Here is a 15464-nt window from a genome sequence, read left to right on the forward strand (position 1 = left end):
GAAACCAGCACGAAATACAAACGTGAATCAAATCGTTCTTTCAATTTTTCAAACGCGTTCACAATTCGATTAAGAAATTCAATCAAAATCTCTTAACTGGCCAACCGAGGAAGAAACTTAAATTGAAAAAAAAAAAGGTCGTACTACATTGCAACCTTACCGATTTCACGACAACGTCCAGAAGACTGAAGGAAGGTGTTAAGTGTTAGTTGTTGCACACAAGCGGCATGGTTAAAGAGGCAAGATAAAAGTGAAAAAGATTCATGAAAATTTTGATATACAGCGATCGGTGACAGCAATAACAAGAGAGGGGGGGGGATGTATGTTTAATAGCCTTTGCAACCGAGTTCTATTATCGAAGAGTAGGTGGGATCATCCATCACAAGGTGGATGACCCAAGGGGACCTCATTACTCCCTACACCCGCTTCACGACTGAAGCACACACACACACACACACACACACACACACAAAAAAAAATAAGAGGGAGGCTGGAATAAAAAAAGAAAAGAACACGATCTAGAAAAGAATTTTTCATCTGGTTGGCAAGGCGGGCGATGTGATTAAATTCCAAGCGGACAACTGGGGGTCAAATTAGATTGCTTTCCGCATTGATTTACAACATTTCGGAAGTAGCGATCCCTACACCCAACTCCCCGCAAAAAAAAAAAAAAAAAAAAAAAAAAAAAAAAACCTGATTGATTAGCCCCTCCCCCCCCCTCCATCGTGATTAATGGTTACAAACAAGAGAGAGTTGGATAACGATGAAAACATAACATTTCAACATGACGTTGATTTATTAAATTGAAAAAAAGAAAAAAAAAACTCACTTGTTTTTCGATTGGCGCATGAATTGCTGTATCTTCCTCGCTGCCTGATGTTGCCGACGCTGTGAATAGGTCCGCCTACATCAACAATGAAGCAGAACGATTAGTAGAACATTCAAAAAATACGCCATCTTTTTCCTATTATGTTCTGTCGATAACAGCCATGCCAACATCAGACTTGTTGAACTCGGCTATTCTACGTTAGATGATAGGCAAATGACCAATGCCAAATGCATCAATGGACACACAACGACGTAAACATGGTACCCCATTTCAAAAAAAAAAAATAATAATAACTAAAAGAAAATTGGATATGTTCCTTGTTTGACCGGCACTAAGATGAAGAAAGGAAGCATCTGGCCGTGATACGATAACAAGGCGATCGATAATACGCGTTCGGTTAAACGGAAATGAACGAAAATAAACAAGGCCGGCCCCGCCTTTCGTCCTGTCAATGGCCATTCGAGAAAAAACAACAAATCCCTTTTTACATTTTTTGTTTGTTTGTTTGGGAGGAGAGCACAGACGTTACGTTACGTTTTTGTTGTTTAATCATGGCATGCCAATCAAGCAGTCAGCGGACGAAAGTCCCGAAGGATCGGGAACCTGTTCAACAGTTTTTGCCATTTGCAATGAAGAACAGATCGAACGACCTGCTGAAACGATCCCCCCCTTTTTTTTTTTTTGAAAGCGAAAAACTTTGCGTTCCAACAGACGTAAGTTTTCGTTACGTGAAAAACTTCCTTATTACACATTTAATGTCCGTCAATTACGACCCTTTCTAAGTCCGTCTCTACGTCAGCAAAAACAGACGGGACGCTCTATTTGCCTGCCACCTACACACTTCCTTGTCCCGTCGTAATTGGACGGCGACAGACGTTGGCATCGGAAAATAAAAAATCGCTATTCGAGAAGCATTTAAAAAGGAAAGTGAGGAATTCAAAAAAAAAAAAAAAAAAAAAAAAAAGAAAAGAAAGCATCAAAGTGGTGCGTTTCCGCTACCACAAACAGTACGCTCGCATCTAGAGCCGATCCAATTCAATTAAGGAAACAAAACATTCAACGAGCAGTGAAAAGAGCAAAGAAGCGTATTGCAGAAACACAATGAAAAAAAAGGGCCAACGAAATCACGAGCGGATCTAATTTTTTTTTTTTTTTTTTTTTTTGTTCATCATAAAGATGAGTGAAAGAGCAAAAAAAGAACGCTCGAGCTTCAAAGGCTCTAAAGAGGGAGCCGGCGCGGAAGAACCGGCAGTGCGTGAAAAAGATCTTCGTCAAGAAGCTGAGGATCAGACAACGCCCTCCCCCCCCAAAATAAAAGAGGCTAATGCACAAACTGCACTTAAAAAAATAAAATAAAATAAAATAAAATAAATCGATTGTTTTCTTTACTTGAGCGCGGATGAGGTCGGAGTGCCTTCTCGACTCTGGCGGGCAGAGCTGGCCGTTAACGACGTTTCGCGGTAGTTGCGGTAAGCGGCGGCAACGGCGGCCGCCGAGGCTATTCCGGCGTTCCCCGCTCCATTGTTTGATGCGGATGTGGACGGCGACTCCATGTTCTTCTTGAAGCGTTTGTGTTCGTAGTAGGAGCGGAACTGGTTCTGGATGACGACGGCCGCTTTAGTCATCTGCTTCAGGTAGACGTACTGTCATAAAAATCAATAGTTGGCATTACTATAAGAACAAATTGCTGTTTGAATAAATATAAATAAAAGTGAGTTTTAAAAAGAGGGGTGGGAGTGTTATTTGTTTTGAAAAATATGTTTTGAAGAAAGTCTATTCTATAATGTTGTGTAAATCAACGCCATCTAAGAAGGACTATAGAAAATGTAACTAATAAAAACAAGTGAACAACAAAGAATGTGAAATTCTTGTTCACTTGTTGTCATGTAAATAAGGATTTTTTTTTTCTCCAATCTAAATATCAGTGCAAACAGGAAAAAAAAAGTTAAGATTAAATTTTTTTTTTCAGTAAAGAAAAAAAAAGTAGAAATCTGATGGATAAAAATCGCATTCGCGTCAATCATTTTGAAAAAAAAAAAAAAATATATATAATGAATGGAATAAAGAAGAAAATGACTGTGTTAATAGTTTCTCGATAAAGGATAGGATAAATAGTAATTGGAAATGTAAGAATTAAATTTTAAGGTAGAAAGAAAAGGTGTTTCAAGCCAAATGCAGAAAAGTTATTTTTCAAAAATAGTTGAATAAAAAATTTGGATTTTCCCCCAATCTTCTTCACAATTTGTTTTTGTTTTTATATGTTTTATGTCTCGTTATTTTTTTTTTTGTTTTGTTTTGTTTGTTTGTTTTTCAAAACCTGTTTGTAACGTCGGTAATAGTTCTGAATGATCACGGCAGCAGCCCGTTCCTTCTCCTGTTCCTCGGCCCTCTTCCGTCCTACGTAGGATCGATAGGCCTTTTGGATGGTCTTGGCCGCCTCGTAGAGTTCGCGTTGTTCGTGATCCGACAGCGTCAAGTTAGAAAAATCGCGAACAAATAAACTGGCAGAAGCCTGAAGAAGTAGTCGATCAAAGTCAACGAGAAACAAAAAACAAAAAAAACCATACCGATTCATCAAACTACAGCGGGATCGGGGACAGCTAAATAAAAAAAAACGAAACACAATCACATGAACAATAAATTACGTCTTTTGCAATTGCTTCTTTCTTTCTTTCTTTCTGTTTTTTTTTGTTTGTTTTGTTTTGCCCTATTTTTCTTAATAAAACATGCTCTCGCCATTCAAAAAAAAATGAAAATAGCCACACACACACACACAAAATAAATTCAAGCCAAGTATAAAAAATATGTGTGAAAATATTTTTTAAGATAAAAAAAAAAATATATAAAATGTGCACGAATGTAATTAAAGAAAAAAAAAAAACAAACAAAAAACTCACCTGGAGAAATTCACTGAAGTCGGCCGTGGTGGGCGGCGGCGACGGTGAATTCACCGAGAAGGAACACGGAGATTGAAGGCAGCTGGACGACGCTGGAGACAGACTTGAGCTGGGCGTCGCTGTCTCGCAGTACCTGGACCATTGTCATTTGTGAGCATTTCAATGATTCCTGACATGTATGCAAATCAGAGGGAGATTTACCTGTATTGTTGATCACTAAATTCGAACGTCAAATCATTGGCGTCGGGAGGCGCGTCGGCAATGATGGCCAAATCGATGGAACCTTCGATGCTTTGCACTTCGCTGACGACGCTGCTGATCTCCAGTTCCATGCACGGACTCCAGCCCACCACCATGTCTTCCGTTTCGTTCTATTTAGCAATAAACAAACAGAAAAATGATTGCGTGATTGAGATCCGTTTAAAAAAAATACAACGACGTACTTTGATGCGATCCGGAATGGCGGCGATGATTTGTTCGGCCAGCGTCAGGACGCGAGTGTTTTGCTCGATGCTCGTCAACGGCGACAGATGTTGCTGATGGAGGTCGATCGAGTTGATGCTCTCACGTCGGACGCCACTTCCTGCTGCTGATCGGGACCCGCCTGAAATGACAGCCAATCACGCCACCGGACGAAAGGGTCAAAAAAAAAAAAAAAAAGGAATAAAACATCCAAAAATAAGAACAACATTGTTTGAACTAACTGAATTCCTCTACAGTTATACAGTTAGTTTTAATTCGAGACATTTGGAGAAACGCCCTGGCGTCACGTTAAGAAATTATAAAAAAATAAAACAAATAGCTATTTTTCTTTTTTATCGTTGAAATAAAAAATAAAAAAAAGCACCGATCAAAAAGAAGCCATTGGCAATTCGTTTTTTTTTTTTTTTTTTGTGGTTCTCTTCATTGCCTTTCCTTGTAAATAGATTTCCAGCATTCCCGTGCAGCTGAATGGAATAAGAACTCCGTTCATCATGCTCCCAAGAGTCTAGCAAAACATGCGAACAACATGCAGCGTGAGCACAAACGAAGCTAAAAAAAAAAAAAAAAAAAACAATTGAAAAAATAAACCCCGACAGGTTGATCGGTCATTGCGTCGGTTCCCAGACGATTGTAATTCTTTTTTTTTGTGTGTGTGTGTGTGGGGTGGAGGATGGATTTGAAAAAGGAAATGGATAGCGGAGGTCGGGGGGCGGAGGGAGAAAGCAGCAGCAGCGCCAAGCTTACCTGCCGAGGAGGGAGCAGCTTGGGTTGAGGAGGAGCAAGACGAGTTGTCGACGAGCAATCCATCGTCGGACAAGCATTCGATGTCGACGTAAGGGCTGTAACATCGGGCGCCCAGGCCGTCCAGGCCGCCATCGTAGCTCGAGCCGCCGTTCAAAGAAGCTGCTCCCGCGCAATTCATTTGTTTTTTTTTTTGTTTTTTTAATTAAACATTTCCCTCTTTCTTTTTTTGTGCTTCAAAATATGTACAAATAATTGGCCGCACGCTCAATCGTGACGGCCCATCTCTCGCGTCTTTCATTTCTTTCTCGAAATTCGTGGTAAGGGGGAGTATTGTCATAACAAATTGAAGATGATGAAAAATAGTTTGAAAAAGTTAAAAAAAAATGGGAATGAAAAAACAAAACACAACCCAACAACAAACAAGAAAAAGAAAGTGTTCCAAAATTCCAAAAATTCCAAAAACCACTAGCATTTCAAGCGGAAAAACAAAAAGTTAAACGCTAGGTCGGTCGTTCGTGATTTCTCTCCTATTTTTTTTTTTTTAGTGAAAGTCAAATTCAAAAAAATTGGTCCGATGAAAAAAAAAAAAAAAAATGAAGGGAAGTTTGAAATCAAACCAGAGGGCAGCACAAGCACGATGCTTGAAAAAAAAAAGTGAAAACGTCCGGCTTTAACCAACCAGTTTACCTCACCCCCCAGAGTCTTTCCCGAATGTCCATCTCCCCCCCCCACCGATCCCCAATAGAAAAAAAAAAAAAAAGAACTATTCATATAAAAGTGTGTAGAAAGAAAATTGAAAAAGGAAAAGGAGGAAAAAAATTGAATAAAAAATAAAATAAACCAATGCAAACACTCACATGGATTCGATGAATCCATCGTGTGCGGCGAAGGCGACGGATCGTGAGCCAAGCACGACACGTTGCTGCCCGTGCTATTGCGGCCGCTTGGATAAGCCTGGCCAGCTCCGCCCAGTGGAAGCGAATAACTGCGATCGTCCCTGTTACAAAACATTTTTTTTTGACATAAGATTTAAAATCAATCGTCATAAATATCTGAAGAAAATTACGGTACCTGGAAAGCTTATGAGCTTTGGCCGCGTTGGGCCGTCTCCAGAATGCTTGGTGATTATTTCCGGCCGGCTCGTTGTTGTTGTTGTTATTGTTAGGCACCGAATCGACGGATGAGCGTTTGGCCAGCAACATCTGGCGAGCGGCCACCGACTCGACCGGTTTGCTGGTGGAATTCGATTTGTTGAGCTGGACGAGCGATGGCGGCGGAAGTGGAGGCTCGGCCGTTGAGCGTCGGACGGACAAGATCCTGCGCGTTTCCAGCTCTTCGGCCAGGGAGTGGTGGCCCCTTTGACGCGCGACGTCCCAGGCGGATTTGCCCGATCGGTCGTGGACGTTGAGGGCCGACGGATCCCATTGGGCCAGCAGAGCGACGACGTCGCGGTGGCCCTGGGCGCAAGCCCACATCAACGGAGTGTAACCTTGCTGGTCGTTGGCCAGCGGGCTCATTTCGCGTTCTAGCGCCGGCGACGAGTTCTCCAGTCGCCAATTGAGCAGAGTGCAGAGAACGCGCAACAAGCCCAAAGCGGCCGCCAGGTGGAGTAGGTTCATTTGCTGGTGATGCGTCCCGTTCGCATTGGACGACGTGGCATCTTCGCCCGGCTGCTGCGGGCTCACCCGCCAGCGTTTCGTCACCAACTGGCGACAGATGGACACCAACTGCTCTTCGGCGCTCTGTAATTCCACTTCGCCGCTCTCCAGATAGGCCCTCTGAATATTTTGGAAATTTAAAAACGTGCGTGAATGTGATGACGTTAGATCGATGGATACACGCGTTTTATTTTATTTTATTTTATTTTTTTTTTATTTTTTTTTACCAAGCTGCTAAACAGCTGATCGATGCCGCATCCTTGGACGTTCAAATGGGATCCAAGAAACTCCAGCCGGCCGACCAACAATGTCAGAAGCGAATTCGTCCATTGGGCGGTTGATCCTTCCGGATGACATGAACTCGAGACGGCAGATGTTTGACGGTATTCAAAGACGGCCGATTGCGTGATGGCTATTCCCTGACGGGCCACATGCATTTGCACTCTTCCAGGACTATGATCTAGCCAAAACAATATTAATTTAATCATTTTTGAACTATGAACAAAGTTTTAAATAGCGTCACTGATAATACTAACGGGGGCAAAAACAGCGAAGGACTCCCAACTGGACCCAAACGGCCGGGACTGCTATTCCATCGAAGACGACGCTGTAAGGGCCGCTCAATGTTGGCGAACAGAACGATCCTGTAATGAGCAGTTTGCTTCCACCCTTGAAAATTTAAAACAAAACGTCAAATTAAAATGCAATAATTCATTTTTTAAATCAACAAAAAATGTGCACCTCAGTCGGAGCCCATTCCGGAGAGAAATCCGTAATGGATGTCAGCATGGAATCACCGGACGTAGACAGGGTCGATGGAGAGGGTACATCTTTGAGCTGATGGATCCTGTCGTTCATGCCGTTCATGTCTTTGCCATCCGATCCGTCGGAAGGTGACCCGGAGGCTCGTCCTCCGCCTGCCGTGCCCGTCTGGATTGAGATGAGCGAGTCGATGGTGTCGTGGCAATCCAAATCCGAGAATTCCGTCAGCATGTCGAACGCGTCTAAATTGACTAGCAAATCATCTTCGGCCGTCGTTTCAACGGATCGGATCGATCTGCCTAATCCGCCGTCACTACAAGAGGCTCCGCCATCGTTGCTTGAGCCACCACCTCCGCCGCCACTACAGTGAAAAGCCGTTTCGTGACTCAAGTTGGCCGATAACGTTCGCTGGATGTCGTCCTGCGATAGGTCCAGCGTTTCATTGAACAGACAATCCATCGGCAACCTACTGGGAGATGAATAGACGTAAGATTAAATCTAATCATCCATCAAAATTCAAATGAATTAAAGACCTGTATCCATGGCCGGAAAGCATTTCGTCGGCCCGCCTGGTGGCGTTATTGGCGCTGACAAGCGAGTAGAACGAAGGGAACGTGTTGCCTTGATCGCCGCTCCCATGATCCATGAAATTCATCGCCGTCTGATTAATGGTGGGGACGGGAGCCGGTGTAGGAGGGGTAGGATGGGCAGTCGGCTGCTGCTGCTGCTGCTGTTGGCCAGCATTGTTGCAATTATTTGAAGAATAATAATAATTGGAATCGAGCGATTCCTGTTTGGCGCTGATCATCTGCTGCTGCTGCTGCTGATGTTGCAACTGATGATCCTGCTGTTGGCATTGCGGCGTCTCCGGGTGATGATGGATCTGCTCGGCGTGGAAAGATGGGACGGAAGAGGATGACGATGATGATGACGACGACGAAGGCATGGAGGTTGGCGTCGAACCACCTCTCCCCAGACCGAAATTGGCCGTCTCCGCCCTGGCAGACGGAACCGTCCGCCCAGCAGTATCTGCCGGCGTTGTCTACATACGGAAATGATTATGGTCAAACAAAAAACAAAATCAAAGTTTCAAAAAACGAAAACATGTTTGTTTTTTCACACACCGTCTGACGTTGCTGGATGTTGCTGGAATGTGATGCAGCGGGTCGTGGCTCTAATCGGATAAAGGAACTTGCTGGCCCGCCATTAGAGAGCCGCCTAAGGGAATGTGGAAGGCTATGGCCCGTCGCCAAATCGTTCAGACTCGACGCATCCGCACCAACTTTGTGATTATGGTGAACCTGTGCTTCCATGTTGGCCGATGTCCTGCTGTTGCCAACCCGACCTCCTCCACCACCTACACCCTGAAGTTGTTGCTGCTGCTGCTGCTGGCGTTGAGGTGCGTTCGAAATGTGTCCGTTGACGGCCACCGGAACGGCCCCAACGCTTCCACCAGTGCGGGCCAGTCTCTGTTTCTCCATCAGTTGGCTGACGATGGCTTCCACCGTTTCGGCCGTCTTAAAAAAAGTTCAACGTAAACAGAAATGAAAAAATCAAATCTCAATCCAAAACAAATAAGGAGAAATCACACGCGTCGATGGCATCGCTCAAACAATTTGCAATCATTTCGTTAAACAAAGGAGACACACACATCAAATGATTACGCGGTGGCATTAAATTGCCGGCATTGTTCGAGCGGAACCAACCGACCGGAAGGGATGACGTCACCTAAAAAGGCGGAAATCACTAGTCTCGTTCTTCTTCCGTAACAGAGGCAACGAATCCGAATATAAAAAAAAAAAAAAAATAAGGACTCACAAAAAACAGCTATGTGATATGGAGCGTGTTGTGCAAATGAAACGTCGTGCAACAAAAAAAAAAAAAATAAATAAATAAAAGATAAACGGGCGCTGATCCAAAGCATCTCTCGGATGGTTGGCTATAAGAATGCACTTAAGACCTTTATCCCTATAGCACTTTAGCCTGGCCGTTATTCGCCCATGCGAGAAATGGGTAGAATTAAAAAAAAAAAGAAAGTGGGGGGAGGCAACAAGGAATTTGAGAAACCAGCTGATCCCCATTACACACAGAGCCAATTATCAAAACAAAAACAAAAACAAAAAGATTTAAATGAAAGGTGGGTTAAAACATAAACGTATGCAAACTTACAGAGACTTCCAGTTCGTTGTTCAAATTGGGTTCGTCCTGGCTCAAAACTGTCCAAAAAAAAAAAAAAAAAAAAAAAAAAGGCGAAATGAATTTTAAAAAAATAGAACACGCAGACATTCAATTTTATAATCAATATTGATTTTTTTTTTTTTTTTTTTTTTTTTGTACTTACACATCGGTCTCAACTGCGAAATGAGCTCGTCCTTGCTCCATTCCTTGCGCTCGGCCCACAAGGACACGCTGGCAACTACCAACAGTTTGGCGTCGTCCGGATAGGGCACGTTCAGATAGTGCACCAGCACAATGTCCGGGTTCTAGTTCGTTCCGTCCATGTCATATAATAAAAAAACAAAACAAATGATTTCCATTTCCATCAGAGATTATACAATAGGAGGGGCCATAAAAGTCATCAGTCTTTAAATATGTGGGCAAAACAAATCAATCGATCGTCAAACTTGACATGCAAAACGCAAATCAACTCATTTTCGTGTGGACATTATTTTTGTTACAATGTTTTTTTTTTTTCTTTCACGAACTAGTGGTAATAATTGCAATTGCATTTTTTAAAATGTCAAACGAACAAGAAAGTTTTTTTTTTACCTGCAAAAGCCAATAACATCGTCGATGGAAAGTGGGCAGAATGGCCGAATGAACGTAACAGCCGTAAATGCACTGCGATATTAGAAAAAAAAAACAAGAACAAAAACAAAAAAACAATTTCAATAAACGCGTTTGTAAAATGAAAATGTTAACGTTATAAAACGCCAGCATCAACTGGGCCGTGACATTGCAATATCCCAGCTGGACATTGTTATTATTATTTTTTTTTTTTTCAGTCTGCCAGCCGTTTCATCAAATAAAACAGAAATTTGAAAAATCCCCTTTTCTCTCTCGGATGAACAGTTGCCAATGTTTTTTTTGTCATTTTCATTGGTCCGTGTTCCGTTGCTATTTCAAGCGCAAAACTAAAAAATGTCATCCTCTGTTTACAATTGTCTTTTTTTTTCTGACGCCATCCGCAGGGGGAGGACGAGGCGCTGCCAGAGGGATCTGACAATATCAAATAGGGGGCACAGCACACGGTCTTTTCTAAACGTGGGCGCCATTCATCAGAGACGAAAACAAATACAACGCAAGTAAACGGTATCATCACGAAAAGAAAACAAAAACATAAAAAATGGTGGAACTCCGTAGAATTCGGCGTATGGCATCCCCCTCATCCGGGGTCCACCAGCTATTTCCAGCACCTTTTTTTTTGTTGTTGTTGTTGTGTGTGTGTGTGTGTATATTAGAATGAGTTTTGGTGGGAGAGTTGGGACGTCGTTAACGTCTACCAAGAGTATATAAATATATATATATATATACAGTACAGGGTAGTGGTAGTAGAGGTAATACCCCCAACGTTCCTTTTGTTCTCATCATTGGACAGGCGAGTCACGACGGGACAACGGGAGTGCTGATTCAATCCTCCCGCCCTCGGACCCAAATATTTGTCAAGTCACACACACACACACACACACAGACACACCTCTGGGATCTCTATCTCTCTCTTTTTTTTTGTGTGTGTGTTACACGACTTTTTCGAACGTGTCACGTTGTTGTGTCTCTTCGCCGTGTCGTCCAGTTGTCACTGGAACGGCAGGGGGTAGTGGCCATTTGACAAGGTTACAGGGAAGAGAGCAGACGAGCTAACTTACTTTCTTGTTTACTTTTCCAGTCCCCGATGCCAATCGATCTATTTTTAATCTTTCGCCCCCTTTTTTTTTGTTCTTGTTTTTTTTTCTTTTTCATTTTACATCCGCCATTCGTTTTCATTTTCGACGAGAGACTCGATTCTCTCTTTTCGATTTTCTTTCAACGAAAGTCTCGTTCGTATGGCAATGCTGCAACTAGAATTCCTCAAAGGAATGTGTCTCGCCTGGACTTAAAACAACAACACACACACACACACACACACACACACACACAAAAAAAAGGAAGCCAGTCGAGTGTAGGAAAGGCACCGGGGGGGGGAGGTCATATAGTAGTCTGTGTACATACGAGCATATCTTGTTATTGGCATTGATTCAATGATATGTTCTTCGCGTGCAAACCCCCCTATGTAGACCCCCTCCGCCCGCCACCCACCCTCTCAAATCGTCCTGGCTAAGATCCTAATCATATGAAACAGACCCGATTATATACATATCTTTAATCTACATAGTGTGCCCTCCTTTCAAACAAAAAAAAAAAGCGGAATTCGTATATTCCGGTTTTCTTTTTTTTTTTGCATGACATAACATACACACACACACACACACACATGCACTAGAAACCGCTTTGACTGTTATACAACTAGACGAAGGCTACGATCGCAGATATCCTATGTTCCGGACAATCAATAACACAACTCAGAAAAAAAACAAGAAACAAAACAAAAAAAGGTAGACGTATGGGGTTCCAGGGGACGGCGGGGTCGGAATGATCTTTTAAGGCTTGCCCCACGAATAGGATTCTATGTTCTATATAGGATCCTGCGAGAGAGCATATAAGAAGGTGGGCTGAACGTTGGACTTTGTGTTGTTGCAAAGTTTTCAGATGAGTTTGGACGAGAGGAAAAAACAAAAAAAAGTAGAACAAAAGAGATCGTTACCGCTGCCCGGAGCTGAGAGCGTGTAAAAGGCCATAAAAATCCAGTTTCCGACAATGTCCGTATGCGTTATGTGTGTGTGTGTGTATCCCAGGAAAGACGGGGGAGGGGGAATAGGACGTTTGATCCGAACGGAGCAAAAACCAAGGGAGGGTTTGCGATGGGTAAAATTTAAAGGAAAAAAAAAAAAGATAAATAAATCCAAAAAAAAATAAAAAGAATAGATTCTAAACGGAGCAGAAAAGACCCCCGGCAGCTAAAAAGTTAAAAGGATGAAGATGGAGGAGCGAAGCAGCAAAAGTTTTTTCCTTTTTTTTTTTCAATCGATAACGACGTATACAAAGAGCCTACGTACAATATTTACTGGAATGTCTGTTCAAGACATACTCGTGAGGAAAAACAACTATTGCCAATACTCTTGGAATTATGTATGAAAAAAAAAACAAAAAACAAGCTCAGGAAGCGAATGCAAAGAACAACATTTCACAAAGTTCAAGTCGTCTATGTTGTTCTAGTAAGCCCTTTTTTTTTTTTTTTTTTTTTTTTTTTTTGCTCCAAAAAAAAAAAACGAATTCTTGGGAAAATCAAATTAAAAATGTAAATCCCTGGCTGTGCACGAGAGCGATGTAGAAATTTAATTACAACAACAATTGGGTTCCATTCCGAAGAAAAAACAAAACAAGACAAACAGAAAACTATTGTTTGTTGTTCATCGCAAAGTGGATCCGTCATAGAGACTTATACCTAGCGGTGGTACAACAACCCCCTCCTTATGCCATTTTCCTTTTCTTTTCTTTTTTTTTTTCAGAGTTAAAAGAAAATGCTCACAACTTTCATTTTAGTTTTTTTCTTTCTACTTTTATCCTTTAGTTAACTTTTTTTTTCCCCATTTATTTTTAAAAGGGAAAAGCAATGGGGGGGGGGGAATCTTATAACAAAAGCCAATTGAATTGCAAAAGGGTCTGGCCTTATTTTTCGAAGCGATATTTTACAATATCTTTTCATAGTGGACAACGGGGCCAAACTATAAAAGATAGTACAAAAAAAAAAAAAAAAAAAAAAAAAAAACTATACACGTCTCGAAAAGGTCAAGCGAACCCCCCCCCCTTCTGTAGGCGGAGGGACGTTTGTGAGCAAGAACGCTCGATGGAAACGCTTCGACGAGTTCAACAGACAGATGTAGAGGCAAACTGGCGAGTTTGTAACACGAACGGAAAACCTCTGATTGAGAAAGAGAAAGGAATAAAAAAAAAAAACAACAAGGAAACGAAACATTTCAAAGGCCGTGGCGTCCGAGACCGAGTGTCTGTATATGCACAGAAATAGAAAAAGAAAGCGAAGAAGAAGAAGACGGTGCTGAAACATGAAAGGAGCTCAAAATCCCTGACGACGACGTCGTGTTGTTGTCGCGTTGCAACTCGGCCGTCTAACAAAATTGAAACGGCAGTCGTTGAGGCAGTAAAATGGTGCAACTGTGTAACCCCCCCCCCCCCCGTCTCCGCCACGCTCCCATGTTTGTTGAAGCGATTCGCGCACAATCCCGCGCTTCCAATCCCGCCGGTTCTTCTCGACTTCCTTTCCATTTGATTGACACATTCCTCCCCCCCCCCCTTTTTTTTCAAACATTTTTTGCTCTTTCTTTGTGACAGACAAAAGTAGGATTTTGAAAATAAGAAATTTCGCCCTTTTTTTTTTTTTTTTTTTTTAGTTCCACATTATATGAAATCAATTGATGTACATGGAGGGTCGTGCGGTCGCACTGTAATTGCGGACGTGAGACTTCTCGCTCATAAACACGAAAAGAAACGGGAGTACCCAGATTCTTTTAATGCTCAGCAACTGGACATGATGAATGCTATTCTCCGCGGACAATTCTTGTTGGATTTTTTCCCTCCCTCCCAATGAAAATGGGCTATTACATAAACCATGCCACATGCTATCCCCCCTTCCCCCAGTAGTTGTAACACACACACAAAACCCTTCATCATCATGGCCCTAAAGGCAAGCAAAAGAAAACTTTTGATTCGTTAGCCTGGCCAAAGAAGAGGCCCCCGCTGGCTCCACATGGGGCGAAAAAGGGATTTTTTCTAACCTCCAAAAACTACACCCAATCCGAGAAATCCAAGTGAATAACTGATGATGTTCCGACAGAGAGAAAAGAGAAAAAAATAAAATAAAAGTTTTGTTGCTATTTGATGTTGTGCGCGGGGGATTTCGAAGACGAGCGATATCTACTAATAGTTAAATTCAACCAAGAGATATACACGGTCAATAGAGCGGCAAGTACACACTAAAAAATGGAGAAAATCGTCAATACAAAATGCCTATTGGGAAAACGAATTTGGGGCTGCCCCTCGTGTGTGTGTGTGTCTCTATGACGCTACGTCTTCGACAAACGTGTACATCCAGAATGGCAAGCCGAAAGATCCCCGAGACGGGGACGCCATGCATTTTAATGATGAAATTGAGTAGTAAGGAAGGAATAGGACGTCAAGAGCAGCATATCTTTAAACATGCGCGTTTGTTTTTTTTTTCCCTACTTCCTTCCTTCCTCTTCTTATTTTTTTTTTTTTTTTTTTTTTTTTTTTTTTTACTTATTCCCGTAACACCGTAACAGAGTCTTGTGTACATATATTCCGCACGCTTCCTATTCCCTCGACTACAACATCATCGATCGGCTGATTACAACCTCCCGTATCCTGCCCATCTCATCTCCTACCCCTGTACGTCTTGTCTGTGTGTGTGTGTTACTTTATAGTAAAGTAGTACATTAAACGAGCAGAACAAAGTCTTTCCTCTTTTTTTTTTCCGACTCTTGACCTTATTCCCTTTCATTTTTTGTTATTTATTTATATATATATATATTTTTTTTTTTTTCATCCCCACGGCCTATCCTCTAGCGGCACATCCTCGCTCTCGACTGTACCTCTCCCCCATAAGGTCTTCTGGGATATTAGATGTGTCTGTGTTATAATACCTAGCCTACTAGTTGTGTGTGTAGCTGTAGAAGAAGAAAAGTCCTGGAATCTTATCACCTTGCCGTAGATGAACACAAAAACACGCACCTTCAATACAAAAAGTTTTCCCTCTTTTTTTTTCTTTTTCTATATCTCGCGAAAGGAAAAAAAAAAAAAAAAACAAGAAAAGTTTGCGGGTGTCGAAGCAGTTCGAAAAGGAATTGACGACTATGGCAGACGAGATCAAACGACTATTCAAAAAAAAAAAAAAAAGAAGAAGAAAAACACGCTGCCACTAGTCCCAATTGCACGCTGAAAAGGATGTACACACCGAAA

General features: G+C 42.1%; 1 protein-coding gene across 4 annotated transcripts in view; it reads right to left on the minus strand.

The window, feature by feature from the left end:
* Positions 1-15464, minus strand: part of LOC130686797 (calmodulin-binding transcription activator 2-like) — a 38363-nt gene that overhangs the window by 14877 nt on the left and 8022 nt on the right. For all 4 annotated transcript variants that reach the window (XR_009420565.1, XR_009420564.1, XR_009420563.1 and 1 more), the window contains exons 6-22: positions 10143-10214; positions 9715-9856; positions 9543-9589; positions 8498-8890; positions 7907-8415; positions 7353-7839; positions 7148-7280; positions 6839-7071; positions 6025-6731; positions 5811-5950; positions 4170-4330; positions 3928-4097; positions 3727-3859; positions 3147-3341; positions 2219-2472; positions 830-904; positions 161-185 (exon numbers count right to left, since the gene is read on the minus strand). Coding sequence is in view for 1 of the 4 variants with exons in the window: in XM_059494183.1 (XP_059350166.1) it covers positions 161-185; positions 830-904; positions 2219-2472; positions 3147-3341; positions 3727-3859; positions 3928-4097; positions 4170-4330; positions 5811-5950; positions 6025-6731; positions 6839-7071; positions 7148-7280; positions 7353-7839; positions 7907-8415; positions 8498-8890; positions 9543-9589; positions 9715-9856; positions 10143-10214 (3876 nt within the window). In the remaining 3 variants the exon portion in view is untranslated. The remainder of the gene's footprint in view (positions 1-160; positions 186-829; positions 905-2218; positions 2473-3146; positions 3342-3726; positions 3860-3927; positions 4098-4169; positions 4331-5810; positions 5951-6024; positions 6732-6838; positions 7072-7147; positions 7281-7352; positions 7840-7906; positions 8416-8497; positions 8891-9542; positions 9590-9714; positions 9857-10142; positions 10215-15464) is intronic.

Source organism: Daphnia carinata, chromosome 2 (assembly GCF_022539665.2).
Source record: "Daphnia carinata strain CSIRO-1 chromosome 2, CSIRO_AGI_Dcar_HiC_V3, whole genome shotgun sequence".
Lineage (NCBI taxonomy): Eukaryota > Metazoa > Arthropoda > Branchiopoda > Diplostraca > Daphniidae > Daphnia > Daphnia carinata.